Raw genomic sequence first — 18,763 nt, 5'->3', positions numbered from 1 at the left:
CAGAGAATGCTGAATATCTCACAAAAGTACAATATTTCAGAAATCCATAGCATGGAGCCATGGCAGTTAAAGTGATGTCAGACTGCATTAATACTGTACTGCTGATACTGCCTTAGAGGCTTGATTGGAACCAAACATGTGTCACCCCAGCACCGAGTCAAAACATGGCTTTTAATTTTAAACCATCAGGGACTAATAGACTTTACCCAATTTGCTCAAGTATCATGGTTTACATAATTTTAATTTTTCCCCAAAGTGGTTTGAAATTCTCTTTACTGTAAGCGTTAAATAGGCCAATATGACAAAATAAAAACAAAATAGTATTTTAAAATTGTTCTTTTCATTTTAAACAGTTCTAAAGTAATGTTTTTGTACACTGTCTTGAGATCCTCAGAGACAGCATGAGATATGTTTCAATAGATAAACAAAGTTTGCATTGGATGAAGTTACAGTTCTTCTCACATAATATGTATATCTAAGGGCACCGGGCAGAGTGCCACTATACGGAAATTGTCTCCAAGCAACTATGCAAGAACAGCATAGAGATTTAAAGCCTTCTGAGGCAGTCTACTTACTTTCTACAGCAGTTCAATGCTCCTCCATGGCAAGTTCCAGATTCTGCAGAGAATGGTGGGCATGGCCCATTTATGCAGAAGCCAGCACTACTTCTGCATTGTATAGTATCTTCAAGAGGAGGAGGCTGAGTATAACCTATCCACAAAATATAAAGAGTTACTTTCTTGACTTGCAGTACATTCAGAAGTAAAAAGAAATTAGTGGTAACTGTGAGCATTCACAAAGGGGAAACATAAACATTGGTCTGAGGCACGTTATACTAAGTCTGGAGAGCCAGCATGGCATACATTGTTGGACTATGATTCTAGAGACCAGGATTTGATTCCTGGCTTTGCCATGAAACCCACTGGATGATTTTGAAATCGCTGTGTAACTTTGGGCAAGTCACCCTCTCTCAGCCTAAGAGGAATGGCAAACCACCTCTGAACAAATCTTACCAAGAAAATCCCATGATAGGTTTGCCTTAGGTAGGTTTGCCTTGACTTGAAGGCATACAAGAACCACAAATGTTGAAGGCAAATGACACACAAACACACATTCTAAGTCTGACAACCTACATTGTGGTTGTGTAAAACTCTGCATGTAGGATTACAGAGCAATTGCACTTTACAAACCTGGTAATAAATGGCAACAGTGCACAACACAACCAGGATTCCAAAATACACTGCCAAATATGCATATACACCCATGTACAATGCAAAATTTGAATCAATCTGCATCGATGTACTCTAGTGTTTCATGCACAACTCTGCTTTTGTAATCGTGAACTGAATATGATGCTTCTGCATTGGACAAAAATGTCCAACCACTTCTGTATGGGAATTTTGGCATGTGTAAGATTACTAACAGAGCTCCAACTCATGAGTTATTGCCATTGAACTGGGTGAAATCTGATACCTCATCCAATTTTTTATCTGCAGTTCTAGTGACATGCATTGATGCTGAAAGAGCACACAATGGGGCTATGTATGCCACACAGTGGGGCTATGTGTCTCCCCAAACACCTATGTGTTATCACTTCTTTAACTAATTTCAAGTCTTAACCAAACACTCTTCTGTTCTCCAAAACATTTCAGACTGCAGTTTAATATTCTTTAATAATCCAGACTAATGTTTCTTACTTTATAGTTTTATAGTTTTATGGTTATATTTCAGTGAGATAAATTGGCTGTTTATTGTATGCTGTTTTATATTTTATGACTTTTAGATAATATGCCGTGACAGGTTTTATGTAGTTTTAATGATGGTGTAAAGTGCCATGCAAAACTTATGGCACTATATAAATAAATAAATAAATACTACTACTACTACTAATGATAATAATAATAATAGTCTTGCCCTCAGCCTTTAACCCATCCCAGTGCTATGAACCAGCCTGAATAGAATAACACACACACATTTGGAGGGGTACACACAGTCCTCCTATATGTTAAATGAATAAATGAAGCTAACAACATTTTTTGGTATATTCAGTATTCTCTGCCAGAGAGCTTTAGTGCTTTTCAAACTACAAATCCCAGGAGTCCATAGGATGAAGCCATGATAGTTAAAATATTATCAAAAATGTCATAATTGTGTAGTGTGAAGAAGACTTGGATGTTCTCTTCCATCTGTTGATACTTGTCTTTTGAGCATGAATAGTGTCACTGAAATCTGCCATAGTGGAATCAGTAGGACAACATATATATAATTACACCCTGAAATATAATTGTATTACTTATCATGAATTGCTTGTCATATAGTAATTCCTCATCACATAGTTCATGATAGAACACTGCATTATAAAGGTATTTTGTTCTATCTCTGGCTTCTCCAGAGGTGCACCTATACTATAGAATTAATGACATATGATTCAACTTTAACTGTCATGGCTCCATCCTACATAATCCTGGGATTTGTAGCTTGGTGAGGCATCAGTAAACTTTGGCAGAGAAGGCTAAAGATCTTGTAAAACTACAAACCCCAGAATTCCACAGGATGGCACTATAGTCATTAAAGCAATGTCAAACTGCACTGATTCTACAGATCAGATGCACCAAAAGAAGTAGACTTTGGGGTTAGGGAACTCTGAAGGGTTATTGCCCATCAACATATAATGAGACGACATCTACATTGCAGAATTAATGATGTTTAACACCACTTTAACTGCTATGGACCAATGCTGTCAAATTCTGGTATTTGTTGTTTTGTGAGATATTTTGGCCTTCTCTGTCAGAGAGCTCTGGTGCCATTACAAACTATGAATTCCAGGATTCCATAGGATGGAGCCATGGGAGTTAAAGTGATGTTCAGCCACATTGATTCTGCAGTATGGCTGCAGCTTTGGCTTGACTTGGTACCAAGCAATATCATGAATTAACCACACTGAACTTTTGAGATGAGACAGGTTAGAAATCTCACTAAAAAAATCTCAGGTCTCTCTTTTGTTTTTTTTACTAGACCATGCAGCTTCCTACGAAGACTGGAAGAGTTCTTCTACCCAGCTTCTTTTCCCCCTCTTACCTGGGCAAATTTGGAAGAGGAGGACAACCACAGCGAAAATGAGGTAAAGGATCCTCATGATGGATGATCTGGTGAGCTCTGAGTCTTAGTGAACAGAAGGATTGTCTGAGGTTTTGAGGTGGACGAAGAAAGAGAAAGCTTGCCTATTTATAGGGTTGAAATTATTGTGAAATGGAGGTGTTCGGGCAGTTGTCAATAAGTAACTGTCCTTAACCATTTGGAAAATTTGTTGGCCACAGCCTGTTAACTGTAAATTTCAAGTGACGTGACCAGTAAAGTGATGGTGCAAAATGCAGGGTGCCAAATCCATTAACCTTTACTTATTATATAACTTGAACCACTTCCAAATCACATCAAATTCCTTCTGCCCCCATCAGTTGGGACAAACCAGAGGTGGTGGTACTGGGAAAACCCTTTTGAAATTAGAACAATGTCTTCCATATAGAATCCTGAAAAACTAAACCCAGATGATTTTCCAGCTTTTCAGCATGGTGCTACTTTGTCACCTGGCTTGACAATGAATTTAATAAAATATTGGATTCCAAATTGGCCCTGTAATCTTTAATTAGTTACATCTAGGATGGACAATGTTCAACACTCATATCCTACTTTTGTCAACCCTGAAGCCCTCTCACACCAGTCCTGTGCAAAGCCCACCAGCCCTCCAATTAAAAAAAAAATTAGGGCAATTTGGGGGCGATTTGTGCCCAGATTCACATAGAAAGCATGAAAATCCACAAAAATGTCCACACAATACCCCTAAAACACATACTATCCCTAGATAGCTCTGATTTCCTCTGCAGTCACACTCAAAATGCCAAAAAGAACTATTCTTGTTGCCATTTTGAGAGGGACTGCAGAGGAAAATTGTGATTGTGGGAGGTGCAACACGGGAGGGAATCTGCAAGGGAAATCGGCCCCTGTCCCCCACACAGTTACTATTCCTGAATTAATCAAATAATGGGAGACAGAATGAATTAATAGCATACTTGTGTTGTACTGTTTTAACTGTACTGTTCTTCAGTGTTTTTTATCTTGTATAAACTGCATTTTATTATTTTAATGAGTGATGTGTTGGTTGTTGTTGTTGTTGTTGTTTCTTACCCACCTCTTCTCAAGGGTCAAGGCAGGGAACAACAACAAATCAACAATGAATGGCATCAATTTAAACACATTAATTAAAGCACACAACAGTTTGAAAGGACAAATAAGACACATACAGTCTAAAAGAATCCACATTTAAAATTCAGCATCTAAATTCACAATTTAAAAATTGTCTGGATAACCCTGACAGAAAATACTGTAACAGTTTCATTCTGTTTTAGAATTATTTTAAATTCTATTTAATTCTATTTTAATGCTCTCTTTTGTATGTTTTAATGGTATTCTTGCAATGGGAGAACTGTTAATTTTTCACAAATGTGTGTTCAATCCGTACCTCAATGTTGCTGGAATCATTTTGGTATCTACAAGATGTATATGTTCCCCCATGGAGGTGGTTGAAAATTTTTGTCTAGTGTGAATTTGAGGTCAAAATGGCAGAAGCAGAGATGAACATGTGGTACCATTGTGCATTAATGCCTATTATGCATTGTGCACAGTGGTGACATTGCACATTGTGTCTGGATGCACAAGTGTGTTTGGTTGTGCATTCATTTTCACATTTGGTGTTCTGGTTCCATAGAGCAACACTGCCATTCAACAGAATCAATGCATAACCCTGGAGGCAGAGATTGTCAATTTACAACCCCAATGAAGGATCTCAGCCATAACATTCCTGTGCATGCCATAGGATTTTAGCACACTCATTTTACATGCACTGCTTCTGATTAGGATTGCAGCCCACCACCCATCATGCCTTAAAATATCTCATTCTTTTTTCTCTTTGCCCTGCCATTTTCAACCCAGTAATAGTCATTCTATGACACTGATCGTACATAGGCCAAAATCCTGCTGGAAACATTGAACTGTACATCCAGTTGTACCAGCATAAGTATTTTTGGGAGCATTGAAGAGAGATTTAGTTTCAGTATCAAAAACCTCATTTAATGATGCCTTTGCCCTGGGATAAAAAGCCAAACAGTTCTTGGGAACATCTCCAGTGTCCCCAGCCATTTATTGGTTACAAAGGTGAAGTGGGCCTTGTTTTCATGGCCTGAATAAAATGCCCCCCCCCCCCCACCAATTTCCACGGAGAGTAGTCCTGATGATGCAAGACCCAATCCCTGGTTCTGGTGAGAATTGTCTGGATGACATCTGGAGAATTCAAACTAAACCCATCATATACTGCCCCCTTTACAACTTTTTTTTTTAAATCACCCTTGGTCTTCCAGATAGCTCTGGAGCCCTCTGTTACAATGTGGAATGGCTGTTTGCACACACATCTCACTGTGCCACCTGGCACCGCTGGCATGTGCCACTCATTCTGAGGTTAGATTGGGGAACCTATACATATTATTGATGCTGGGTGCTTCATTCTGACCTCAGAGTGAGCAATTCCTGCCAGAAATATCAGTGCCAGGTAGCACAGTGGGACAAGCATTCAAACAGCCACCTGGAGTTGCCTCAGCTTGCCCAGGTAACAGGGACATTGAGTCAGCTCTGGGGTCAGTATACTCTGGGCTGCTCCTGGAATATTCTGGTCTATGTAGACCCCACCCTGCTGTAGTGCCATCTGACCTTGGAAACATGGCAGAGATAGACTGATTAGTACTAGGAAAGGGAACCACCAGAGAATGCCAGTGCTGTAGGCCAAACTTCAGAGGAAAGCAATGGCAAATTATCTTTGAATATTCTTTGCCTAAAGTGGTGTCTGCAAAGACTAGAATATCTTGGGGGCAGCTTGGAGTATCTTGGTTCCAAAGCTGCCCCAACATCTTTCCTGTTTCCTTAGGCCCTTCATTGTGAATCTGGGCAGTTGTGAATCCTGGCAGAGGTTGAGCCCAGGGGGGATTCAAAGTAAATAACCCATGTAGACAAGGGCTATGTTACAGATGGGTTTATTTGAATCAAGGAAATCATGACCTTGACGTTATGCTCTGGCTACTTCTGTTTTGATCAAAAAAGGAGGGTGAGAAGGTGAGAAATGGGGTAATTGTCCTAGAGGCTGAGAAAGTGAGAAATGGGGTAATTTTGGTCCCAGAACACTGTGGCAAACCTTCTCTAAAAGAAAGGCTAAAGATATGTGAAAATAGATTTGGATGTCAGAAAGGAAGCAAAATAGGATGATAGACAGGGTCGTTTCTTTAACATTCCAGTTGTTGAGAAGGTTAAGTCACAATGTTTGCATAAATGGATAGGGAAACTCCCCTTGAAGTAGTAGGAAAATTCCATGGCTGTGTCTTAGGAGAGTTTATGTGGATGACTGAACCCATTGCTGAATATTTATAACACCCATTTTTAATAATCAACAGGAACAACAACACCTATTATGAAAAGTGAATCCATTAATACCATAATCTTCTTTGGCAAGAATGTAGTTATTATCTAAATGTTCCCGGCTATGAACCACACTGCTAATTTAACCTCCAGCTATTTGTGTTCCTCTGCAAGAGCGAATAAAGTTGGCACTCAAGTGCAAAATTTACAGGGGGGAAATGCATTCCAGATCAGTAAAATGCTGTCAATAAAGCAACACATACTCCAGTCAAGCCCCATCACCTATGCAAAATCTTCCAAGTATTCAAGGTGAAGCTTGGTTTCAGGACTGATTCTGCAGCTCAGCTGCACATCCATATAAGAAATGACTGCTCACTACACTGAGTTTTTGAGTGATTATAATGTTTCCAGTCTCCCAGAACTTAATAAACTGACATTCTTCTTTTTAGTTGAATGCTAGAAAACTCATTAGTTTATAATGATCATACATGTAAACGTTCAGCTAGGGTATTCTTATTGTTGATGATCCTGTGAATGAGAGATTTCCAAGAGCCCTGGCCTTCTACTGGCCCATTCAAGTCATCAACACACAGAGCTGTTGTTTCCTTAAGTGAATCAACCCACCTGTAATGTAGTCTTCCTCTTTTCCAATTGCTTTCCACTTTACCAAGCATGATAGTCTTTCCTATATCATCTCATAGGATGAGACTACACAGGCCAGAATAGTCCACACTGCTCACAGAGCATTCTGGCCCTAAAGATGCTCCCCATTCCCCCCATTACCTGGGTGCTTGACAGTGATGCCAGGGGGCTGTCTACACATGTGTCCCTCTGGTCTTGCTGGTGCCACTGCTGCTGATATGAGCCACTCCTCTGAGGTTAATATGTATCACATGGCTGGTTGGCTTGTTGTGACAACTTGCACCAGTTGTGCCACCCAGCATCATTGTGGAATGTTCCAAATTTTCTTGGTAAGTTTTTAAAATTTGATTTAAGGGAAGAATGGCCTGGATTCAGTGCAGAACTGGCCTTCCCATGTGAAGACAGTCTGCGGCCAAATCAGGGTTTTATATGGAAACTAGTGGAAGTCTGCCCCTGTAGATATGCTCATAGTCTCATGATATGTCCAAGGTATGGCGACTTCAGTTTAGTCATCTTGGCTTCTAGGAAGAGTTTCTGTGCTCTGGGACCTGTTCTTTTGTCTCTTTGACAATCTGTGGTATCTGCAGAACTTTCCTCCTGGGCTGCACTGCAAATGAGCTGATTTTATTTCTATTACTTGTCTTCATAATCCAGCATTCAGAGCCTTGCATAGAAATCAGAAGTACTGTGACATGGCTAATTCTGACTTTTGTATCCACTGATATATCTCACCACAATCTCACCACCATGTAAAGATAGTGTCAAAATGGGAGAGCAATCTTATCAGTTTATTATTAGATTTCTTGTAATAATGTGCAGAACTAGAAAGAATGTAGTTCTGAAAAGTGGCTCATAAATAACTAGGACCCTGTCCATGAATTACAATAGTGTACATCCAACTTATGCCATTGAAACCCACTTTTTCCCATCACAGAGGTCAGAATGTTTTTATAAATTTACTATTTATGCAAGAACCAAAATCTTCCCCAAACCATCTATTAAATTGCAACCTTTACTCCAACACAGACATTTTTATGCCATTGGAAAGAGTGTGGTGTGTGTGTGTGGAGGGGGGGGGGGGGACAAGCAGAAATGTGTCCAGCTATTTTCCTGTAATATATGTACTCAAAGGAACATCTCAAGGGCCTGGAGGTCTCTATGGGTGCCTCTTGCAGCACATTCAGCTGCAGAAAAATATTTGTACATGTCTCTATGGATCCCCCCCACACACACACACACACTCTCATACAACATGGAAATGGATGTGGGGAGGGATAGATCACTAAGGTAGGTATTTTCAGGAGGAAAAGGACCAGGAGACATCCCTATGAATATATAGTTATGTGCCAGATGTACATTTTCTGGTATAGGATCTCAACCATTGAGTTGGCTTCAGACAGTAACTGGCCAGAACCTTTGACATTACAACCAGTGTTGATAGCTCATGATGTTCCAGCAATATCTGTCCATGTGAACTGAAGACTGAGATGATGGTTAGATGAGACTAGTAACCTGGATCCCCATAACACTCTGATCAGGTGGCAGATGTAACATGACTGTGAGAAAACAATAGCATGTAGATCTATTCTTATCATCGGAACAAAAGACTCCAAATTTTCACCACCACTTTGTAAAACTTAAAGAGATATTTTTGCACATTTTCCCTGATTGGTTTTTATATTTGGGAAACTTAACTGTCAAACTTTTTGCACAAAAACCACTGAATTTTGCAGAGACAATTTTGGCCAGAACTCATTGAAAAAGTCTCAAAAATGCTCACAACATGTTCTGATCTGTCAAGGATGGCTAAATATATGAATAGCCTTTACAAACCTAAGAAGAGCAACTGAGATTGTAGTCTATAGTCAGACAGAGGCTGACACTTCAGAGATGAGCTCTTATTTTTAAGTTTAACTGGGACTCTACAAGTGCTCTGTCACAATCATACCATTTGATATATCATCCTCAAGGACATATTTCCATAGTTTATATCATCCTCAAGGACATATTTTCATAGTTTATTTATGTTCCCTAAATCTTCATAGCATTCGTAAACTAAAGGTTCATTTTACCAGAAACCTCAGGGCATGGTATGAATTATCTTTTTGTGTCTCTCAGAATACAGAAAATAAGTCTGAAAATGACACTTAAGAACAGTTGGGTGCAGCTTTGCTCCCATCCATAAGCTGACATAGCTACAGATTGTTCCAGACAGGGAAGCCAGAAGATCCCAGCTGGCTTTGTGCATACTGGAATACCCTATCATTTTTTCCTGAATTCAGAAACATAGCTGTGTCTGTCTTTGAGACTTACTGTTTGATAGAAGCTTTCGTAGACTTAGACTAATTCCTCAGATGCATGGTATGTACCAGAAAGAACCTTTATAACCAGACTGTATAGCCATAGAAATGCAAAACTGGTAGGTATGGTGCTGAAGTGGCAAGTTCAGTTTGTTCCACAGTAACCGCCATGAAAACTGAACTTGTTACCTCATCACCATACCCACAAATTTTCATTTCTATGGCTATTCATACAGTCTGATTATAAAGATCCTTCCTGGGCACCCATTCACTCCCTGCATCAGAGAAAATAGGCCTAAGTTGCACCTACACTGCAGAATTAACAGAGTTGGACACAGTTTTAACTGTCATGGCTCAGTGCTATAGAATTCTGGAATTAGTAGTTTATGAGCTATTTAGCCTTCTCTGTCAGAGTGCTCTGCTGCCACAATATACTACAGTAATTCCAGAATCCTATAGGAAGGAATGGTGTCAAACTGCATTAATTCTGCACTTTGGCCACAGCTTTAGTCTACTGAAGCTTAGCTACAACTTTTTGCACACAATTAGTCTCAAAGGTGCTACAAGATATCTTTGGGTACTGATTTTACTGTCTGTTGCTGGATCCCTTTGCATCCTCCCTTTCCTGTGAGCCAGAGATCCAGTGTTACATATTACAGTAGGGCTTTTCTCTCTCTACCAGCACTATATTATATCTTGCTTTTGACTTTTTGTTTTGAGCTGAGAACAGCACTGAAATGTTTGAAGAAGAGGGAATTGCAATGGGTAGTTGTGTTGCAATATGGACTTTAGTCTAGGAAATGCAGATCTGGTGGTTAGAAGCTGAATTCTTGAACAGGGGTATAAATCTTTGAGTCTCTCATCCTCAAATGTGAGGATAAATCATCTCCTTGGTTCACTTCTCTTGGAGACAAGGATTATTTCTGTGTGGGTTTTGCCTGGAATTCACGCATACCAAAATGTTTCAGGAATTTATTCTATGCAAAAATATTTTCTGCTCAAACATTGCAGGTTTTGTGGAAAGAGGAAGGGCTGAAATTCTTGAGTTACAGTCAGATCCATGACTGTTCTGTATTCCATAAGACTAAGTAGTTCTACTGTAAAATATATAAATGTCTCATCCTCCATTTACCACCAGCAGGAGCTTTTTAGTGTGCGTGTGTGTGAACTGGTGTAATATTGATTTTAAAGTATGCAAAGGAATAGTTAAGACTAACTGAGCAAAAGATATTGTAGCATAAGGTTTTGTAGATGTGGTCTAATTGCAACTGAGGAAGTAGTCCAAGCCTACAAAAGCTTATGCTACAACTTCTTTCTCACAATTAGTTTCAAAGGTGCTACAATATCTCTTTGCATACTGATATTCCAGACTAACATGGCTATGTCCCTGAATTGATTTTAAAGGTAAATACATTTTTAAAAGTAATAAAGCAAGGGAGTCTATATTGTTTACCTCATGATCTCTAGGGAAGGTCAGGTTGCTCTTTCCCTTCCATAACTGCTTTTTTTGATCCTGTGGGGCAAACAGAAAGCATGGATAGCTAGGTTTTAAAACAGCATGAAAGGAGCCTTAAGCCTCCTCTCAAGCACTCCACCAACAATCAAAAGAGCATTTCCCATCCCCTCACAGCTACTATCAACCTATCTTTTCAACATGGAAATTGACATCCACAAATTCTGCATCTCACATGTCATCTTCAACTAGGTAAAGTGAATAAAATACTCTGAAATTTCAGGTCAAATTGAAGAAATTGAGAACTGGCAACCTTCCAGGTACAGGCATGGAGAGGGGGAGATTGGTGCCAGTCTTCTTTGCTGGAAGCTTAAAGAACCTTTCATGAATTCATACATAACAATCTGGTTGCTTGTTAACCAATAACCAATAACTAATTGCTATATAATATTCTTGATGCTGATCCATTGTTCTGATGGGAATAAACCAAAGAAAAGATAGGAAAGGTGATGCTGGTGATGGTAAGAACGGAAGATTTAGGACTGATATATGTGTGTGTGTGTGTGTGTGTGTGTGTGTGTGTGTATTTCTACCATTATGAAGATTTTCTTTAAGTATCCAAACTCTTATCCTCATCCCTGACACCAACACAAATTTGAGCTGACATAGGTGTATAGCACAATCCAAAGGGATGAAATTAGGGCTTCTAGTGAAGGGCAAAGTGTTTTAAGCTTTCATTCCTAACTCTTAATTTTCTCTGTCTTCAACCATGTCTCAGAATTGTCTAGCAACTGAAATTCTACAAAATTCTATCAATCACCTATTAAAATAATCTTTATTGGTTAAGTTATGACGCACAGATGAAGAGATGTGATAATCAAGTGCCTATATTTTCTCATATAAAGAAAGGTTTATTCTCACGTGCTTTGGAATGGCAAACAATCTCTCTTGTATATTTCATTTTATCTTAAATCTATTGTATATGTAGGGATGGAAAGCTATAAACTGAGCTAATCTAAATGTCTCCACCAATTGTATACTAATATTTTAGAGCACTTGGATATTGAGTAAGATTTCAAAATACATGCAAAGTCTTCTGTAATTTCCTGAGTGCTTTATGAATTGTTTTGTGATGGGCAAACATACTGTTTAATTTCGTATGTTGAGACCTTTGGCCTCCAGTAAACAAAAAGGCATTTCTTTTTAATACTATTCAAAATAAGCCACCTCTTGTCCCATTTGCATCAGCTCAAGCCATCATCCGTGACAGACAGTGTGACCAGTTGATCTGTTCAACTCTCAGAGGTCACATATGCTGTTATCTGGAAAAATAAGACTCATTGTTGCATTTGTCACAGATCAGAAACTCACAGCTGGAGCCGTCACAGGCCACAGGCCATCAGGTATTCCCATTTGATGTGGTTCATTTGACACTGATCAGCAAGCTTCCCACCCCAGCCTTCATTGCCTTAGCAACCAAGTGGCTAGTCAGAAAGAGCTGAGCAAAGTCCTCTGAGTGTAAGCTCATGCATACTTCCTTAATTCCAGAAAGAAAACATCTCTGCCCATGTGGACTGGTGAGAACTTGGCAAAGCAATGATATATTGGGTGCCTTCTGTTTAACAAACCACTCCTGGATTAATTGGGAAACAGTGCATATAATTGGGAAAAACATTTATTTGCCTCCCACATGGTAAATTTGGAAAATGGACTCTGGCCAGGTTTAAAGGAGAATCTGTATATGTATATATGTGTTTATGTGTCACTTGTTATGGTGTAATCTAATATGCAATTTGTTATTGAGTTGCAATGGCTAAGCCCCCAAAAGCAGTTTATCACATGTCTTCCCAGCATTCTCACTACAATTGCATTAATGGAGGGAAGTGCATACATACTGGATTGGGAGCACTTCGTGTTGCATTCCCTTCATTAGTGTGACTGGGCTGTTTCTGGCCTCTCATGGTCTTTTCACCCTTATCCTTAACACTGCCACCCTGCCATCTGCACTATCTAGAATGGCTTTCATTTGTGTGGGTGTTTTTTTTTTTTTTATTCAATGCAATTCTTGAATTAGGTAAATGCAGTTGAACAAAAATAAAATGAAATAAGTGAGGGGCAGATGTCTATTCTGGAACAACAAAGGTGAATGGGCATGGGAGAGAGGAGGAGTCACTAATACCATGTAACAGGAGTAGTTTACTGCGCTTCAGGACTAGCGCTATACAGCACTATTAGGAGCTTATTGATGGGTTTTCCCATCAGTGGCAAAGTATGGGCAGTGTCTAACAAGGGAAGATGGCCCATATTTATCTTTAGAATTGAATTCCTTCTCCTCCTCCCCTCAGATTGCCTTCACTGACACTCACACAATTAAAATGAATGACTGAGATGGCTCTTTGGGGTACTTTCCCAATTCTGTGAATCTATGAGTCTGTGAGACAAGGGGTTTTTCAAAAGAAATTCTGCTATTTTCAAGGGAACTAAAAGAGAACAAGAACATATAGCTGTAACCAAGGGCAGAAGGAAACAGGAAATGTGTCAGAGAAGGACACCTAATTCTTTTAATGAAATAAGTATTAAGAAGAGAATATAAATATTTTTTGAAAAAAAATAAAATGTGTGGCTGAAAGGAATCATGGGAAGAGTGAAATGGGGGCCAGTTTGAATCTTGTTTTGCTATACTAGGGAGGGAAAGTAAACAACCTGACAGAGGGGCTGAAAGAATTAAAAGGTAATTCAAAATGTATAGTTTAGGAGGTTAAAAAAACCCAAAGAAATAACTTCATGTAATTACTTATTTGTTACAGGAGCATTTTGAATCTCTAAGAAAAAATAAATAAAGTTCAGCTAAATAAATATGGACAAAGGTGATACATCTGCAATACAGTGGAGTGGAGAGAAGGAGGCAGTCAGCTGCTTGGACTATGGTCAAGAGGACTTCCAAACAGTGGGAACTAGTGGCAGACTGAGTAAAGATATTTGCAAGTGTAGGACATTAAATAGTAAGTAGTGAGAGTGTGTAGATGAGGATGAATTAAGTAACTGATGATTATTAAAAGATAAAGGTTTCCCCTTTGATGTTATTGTCTAGTGGTGACTGACTTGGGAATAGTTTATTGGACACTGGCATAGCTCCATCTTTTTAAAGAACATATGAAATTGATTTCCATGAGGGACATCACAAGCTCTATAGCTCACATTTTCCCTTGGATAGAGCAAAATTGCCAGAGATTTTTCCCAACAGCAAGACTTCTGTTCTATAGGATACATAAATATTGCACACACACAAAAATCCATTGTTTCCAGACAAAAGTTCTGAACACTGAAAAATATTAAAAAAATAAAAATGCAAAGAAAGAAAAAAAAGAAAGAACTGAAACCTCTTATCTAATTCAGAGAGGGAACTCTGAACCTTTTCCCCCTTTTTTCTCAGGTATAGGAATGAACAAGCAATTATTTGTATCCTTATGATGCTCTGAACTGAAATCACCCCTACAGTTAAGTCATTCTTTAACTAGAGAGTCCATTAGGATGTCATTAGTAATATTACTTGAAAAAATCCCATTGTTATGAATTTCAAAACTAACTGACCTGATCTGCACAGAATGAAATGATAAGAATGAAGTTATCCTTCCAGTTTCACACGTTTCCAAATTTTCAGTGTGTTCCCTGGATCAAGGGATATGATTTTTATTCAGACTTAATGCACAATACAAATACAAGGTTCTCAATTACTTAATAGAATTTTCCAGTATAATAAAGACAGTAAAATAACAGCAAAAAGGGTGGTAGGAACCAACCACATTAGTCATAGGTTTCTATGGCCCTGTCCAGATGGGCCATTTTGTATGTACTCTGTACATACTAGGGTTGCCTGGGGGCATCTCTTTTAGATGCCTACAACCCTATTACGTACGGAGTACGTACAAAATGGTGGTGCCCTGTTCACACGGGTGCCGCCATTTTGATGTAATGGCTGTGTTGCGTCCAAAGGGTGGCTGTTACATCATCGTGCCGCTGAAGGGCACTTGTGGCGCCCTTTCAGCGGCGCCAGAAGGAGCTCCATTTTGGAGCTCTTTCTGCTGGACGCATCACTTTTAAATGGCTGCACCAGCGATACAGAGAGAAAGGGGCTGAGTGGCTCCTTTCTTTCTCTCCCCGCCGCTGTTAGGGTGTCCTTGGGGCATGAAGCCCCAAGGACACCCCTTTCCAGGCCACGGGGAAGTGGCCTTTTGCCGCTTCCCCGTGGCCTGGAAAAGCGGTGGATTGGGGCCTCATAGGCTGCCGCTGTGGCAGCTCAGGCCCCAATCCATCGGGGAAAGGGGCGGGTGCAGGCCACCACAAAGGGACAGTCTGTATCCCGTCTATAAAATCTGAAAAAGTGTCCAGATCTGTATTCATTTGCAGATTTTTGGCTGCTGCTACACTGCAAATTAATGCAGTTTGAGACCACCTTAGCTGCCATGGCTCCAGCCTATGAAATCCTGGGATTTGTAGTTTGTTGTGGTATCAGAGCCCTCTGAGAGAGAAGGCTAAATATCTCACAAAAGTACAAATCCCAGAAATCAATAGCATGGAGCCATGGCACTAAAAGTGCTGCCAAACTGCATTAATTCTGCAGCATAGATGTAGCCTCTGTCTATTCCAAGTATTGTTAGATCTTGGCATATAATGGCATATCACCTTCCCAATAACAACATTTGATGATTCCCCCCCCCCAAAAAAAAAACCCTACCTTTTCAATCAGGCTACACCCCACCTTTTGCTATTTTGTAAAGCCCTGGAGCATGGCTTCAGTCCATTGTCTTTCCATTTTGGCCATGTGCATCATCTAAACAAGTAGGTTTCAAAAAAGATAAGGAGGGGAGCATTTGTTTTAGCTCCTGCAGACAACTCCTAAGTCACTGTATTTCCTCTGTAAACCCTTTTAGCGTCTCTGCCTGATGAAGAAGCCAATGAAACTTAAAAAGCTAATGCAATGTTTTATTTGCCTTTTGGTTGGTCCTATAAAGGTATCATCTTGAGAAAGGTTTTGGATTTTATTAAAGTTCCAGGAAGTGTGAAACCTTATTAATTAGGTGTGTTATATACCATAGACTAGCAGCTTCCATGACTCTGATGTTTTCTTTTACAAATATTTAAAATGAATAATGCTACTTTTGCATATTAAAATAAACTGAGAACTTATTTAGAAAAATTGCAGCTGTAATTACTTCTTGGCTTTAGGCTATTAGTCGTAAGTAGCTAATAATTAACTAGCCAAATCTGACTTCTAAGGAATGTCACTGTTATTGTTAGCCTTGGTCACTGGTTGCCAACCTCAAGAAATATTCTTTATTTTTCCCTCTATGCAGATATACCCATAAACGTGGAAGAGTGCCAAATAAATTCTAGTTTCTTCACCTGAGGTGGTTCTTTCTGATCATAAACAAAGGCAAAAACCATTTCCTTGTTGCAATTTGATGAATGAATCTCTTTTTTCCCCCTCCAGCTTAGACCAGGGTTTCCACCTTCAAACTTATATATATTAATTATGTGGTTATTTTAGAAACCTGTTCAAGATGCTTTATCTCTATGTATTTCAATTTCTGATGCATTAAAGTTAATACCACCATATTAATGTGAAAAAACAGTAATGGAAATTTTATTATGTATTATATGGAGGGATGACCAACTTTCTTTCAGCTTAATTGTTTACTGGTGAGAATGCAGTCTGGAGATAATATCTTAAGTATTATGTTCAATGTTTCTTTTCATAGCTAAGAAATGGTTCATAAATTAGTATAAGTAGCTAACAGACTTTTTCTTCCTCCCCTTCTTCCTTTTCATTAATATATGCCTCATCTTGCACCCAAGGTTGGGACTCAAGCCATCTCACAAATTAAAATGATTATATTATTGATAAAAAGTATACAGAAACATTCAAACAAACCTAGTAATACATCCAAAATATTAGTTATTGTTCCACCTAGTTTCTCATGTTTTTGCCCTTACATTGGTCTCAGTCTGTTTCTGTATATGTAAACATATTCCCAGCTCCCTAGGTCTTTCCTCATAAGGCATGCTTTTCAGGCCCTTCACCATTTTGGTGGCCCTCCTTTGGACATGCTCCAATTTGTCAACATCCTTTTTGAATTGTGGTGCCCAGAACTTGACATGGTATCCCAGGTGGGGCCTGACCAAAGCAGAATAGGATGGCACTATTACTTCCCTTGATCTAAACACTATACTTCTATTGATGCAGCCTAAAATTGCATTGACTCATGTTCAACTTGTGGTATACTAGAACTCCTAGATCCCTTTCACATGTAATCTTGTTAAACCAGGTGTTCCCCACCCTACAGTATATCAATGAATTTCATTCTTTCTACTTAAGGTCTGGAAATCATGCCCTATGAGGAATGACTTATAGAGCTGGGTATGTTCAGCCTGGAGAAGAGAAGGTTAAGAGGTGATATGATAGCCCTGTTTAAATATTTGAAGGGATGCCATCTGCCGGGGATACTTTGATTGTGAGTTCCTTCATGGCAGAGGGTTGGACTGGATGGCCCTTGTGGTCTCTTCCAACTCTACTATTCCATGATTCTTACATTTCTCCTTGTTGAAGTTCATTTTCTTAGTTTTGTCCCAGCTTTCTAATCTATTAAGATCATCTTGAATTTTGCAAAAACAAGCTTGCTCCATCCTTTATATGACATCCTTTCAAATAATTATATATGGCTATCGTTTCACCTCTTAACCTTCTTAATCTTCTCTGGGCTAAACATACCCAGCACCCCAAGCCTCTCCTCATAGGAAATGGTTTCTAGACATTTCACCACTTTGACTGCCCTTCTCTGGGCATGTTCCAGCTTGTCAACATCCTTCTTAATTTGTGTTGTGCAGATCTGGAAACAATATAGCAGGTGAGGCCTGACCAAAGCAGAATAGAGTGGTTCTTTGCCCTTGTCTAATATGTAGTTTTCTTCCCACTGGAGTGGTCATGATTTGTTGCCTGTCTTGCACTTAATTTTACCCACTTTATGCACACATATATTCTTCTTTTGTTGGAGCTGATATCCCACTTCTAACAGGTCAAGGCTGTCATAACACAAAATATGAATAAATTATAACAATCAGCATACAACAGCCCTATTTTCCCAAGTGGTTTGGTTGGTGGGAATAGTCTGAAAATTAACACATAGAAGAAAAGATAGAAACCTGCCTAACGGAGGTGACAGAATCTTCTCTAACAATGTCTTTGCTATGAATTCTCCTCTAACTGGCCTTCCTATGTCACCCTCTTTTTATGGAAGTTGTTCCTCAACTGCTCATTGCATGGATGTTACATGTCCAATGAAGATGAGAGGAACCTAAAATGGCACGGAGAGTTTACCTCTTTCTTGTGTTCAGCCCAGGCCATCTCTGAGGATGTAATTCTTTGCTACGTTTCTTCCTGAAAGAAGCAACATCCTGTTCAGAGAAGCATTCCCAGGCATTGTGTGACTATTATTTACATTTCCCCAGCCCCCCAATATGTTTTGCACAAATATTCTTTAGTATTCTTTCCACCCCTAGACAGAGGCAAACACGTTTTGTTTCAGGAAGACTGTTGGATTGTATCCCTTGAGATTTGTCCTATGCCCCAGCAAAAAAACCCAGATAAGAAGGGGGGGCTCTTGTCAGAGAAGTAATCCATTTGACACCAACTCATTGATAAAGAAACATGATCACAAGATACTTGGAAACAAGTTTTTCTTGTTCGTATGATAACATTGGAAAGGGCTTATTTGCCAACTTCCTCTCCAGGGAGTTTCCCCAGCAATTTCTTAGTAGACATTGACCCAATCCAGACCTAGCTGGCTTAAAATAGTTTGCTTTACTGCATATTTGACACCTATCCAATTAACTGAACAATTTTCTTTGACGTAGA

At 39.3% G+C, this 18,763-nt stretch overlaps 1 protein-coding gene across 2 annotated transcripts; it reads right to left on the bottom strand.

Moving 5' to 3' along the window:
• Positions 1-571: 571 nt before the first annotated feature.
• Positions 572-10,907, bottom strand: LOC149310391 (gallinacin-10-like). Of its 2 annotated transcripts, none has more exons than XM_089528283.1 (2): positions 3,079-3,136; positions 572-711 (listed from the first exon to the last, which is right to left on the bottom strand). In XM_089528283.1, exons 1-2 carry the CDS (start codon positions 3,134-3,136, stop codon positions 572-574), a joined length of 198 nt encoding a protein of 65 aa, XP_089384409.1. The 2 variants fall into 2 exon arrangements, 1 of the variants encoding a protein (XP_089384409.1); XR_016281566.1 differs by lacking the exon at positions 3,079-3,136 and adding an exon at positions 10,852-10,907 and having other exon boundaries at positions 639-711.
• Positions 10,908-18,763: the final 7,856 nt, after the last annotated feature.

Source organism: Sceloporus occidentalis, unplaced genomic scaffold (genome assembly GCF_023333645.1).
Source record: "Sceloporus occidentalis isolate IW3139 unplaced genomic scaffold, rSceOcc1.0.p SCAF_6, whole genome shotgun sequence".
Classification (NCBI taxonomy): Eukaryota; Metazoa; Chordata; class Lepidosauria; order Squamata; family Phrynosomatidae; genus Sceloporus; species Sceloporus occidentalis.
This window is presented reverse-complemented; position numbering and strand designations above follow the sequence as displayed.

Excerpts from the sequence above, each read along its gene's own strand:
- LOC149310391 (XM_089528283.1), bottom strand. The coding sequence starts at position 3,136 with ATGAGGATCCTTTACCTCATTTTCGCTGTGGTTGTCCTCCTCTTCCAA. Across the intron at positions 712-3,078 it reads CCTCTTCCAAATTTGCCCAG|GTTATACTCAGCCTCCTCCT; the intron begins GTAAGAGGGGGA and ends TTTTGTGGATAG.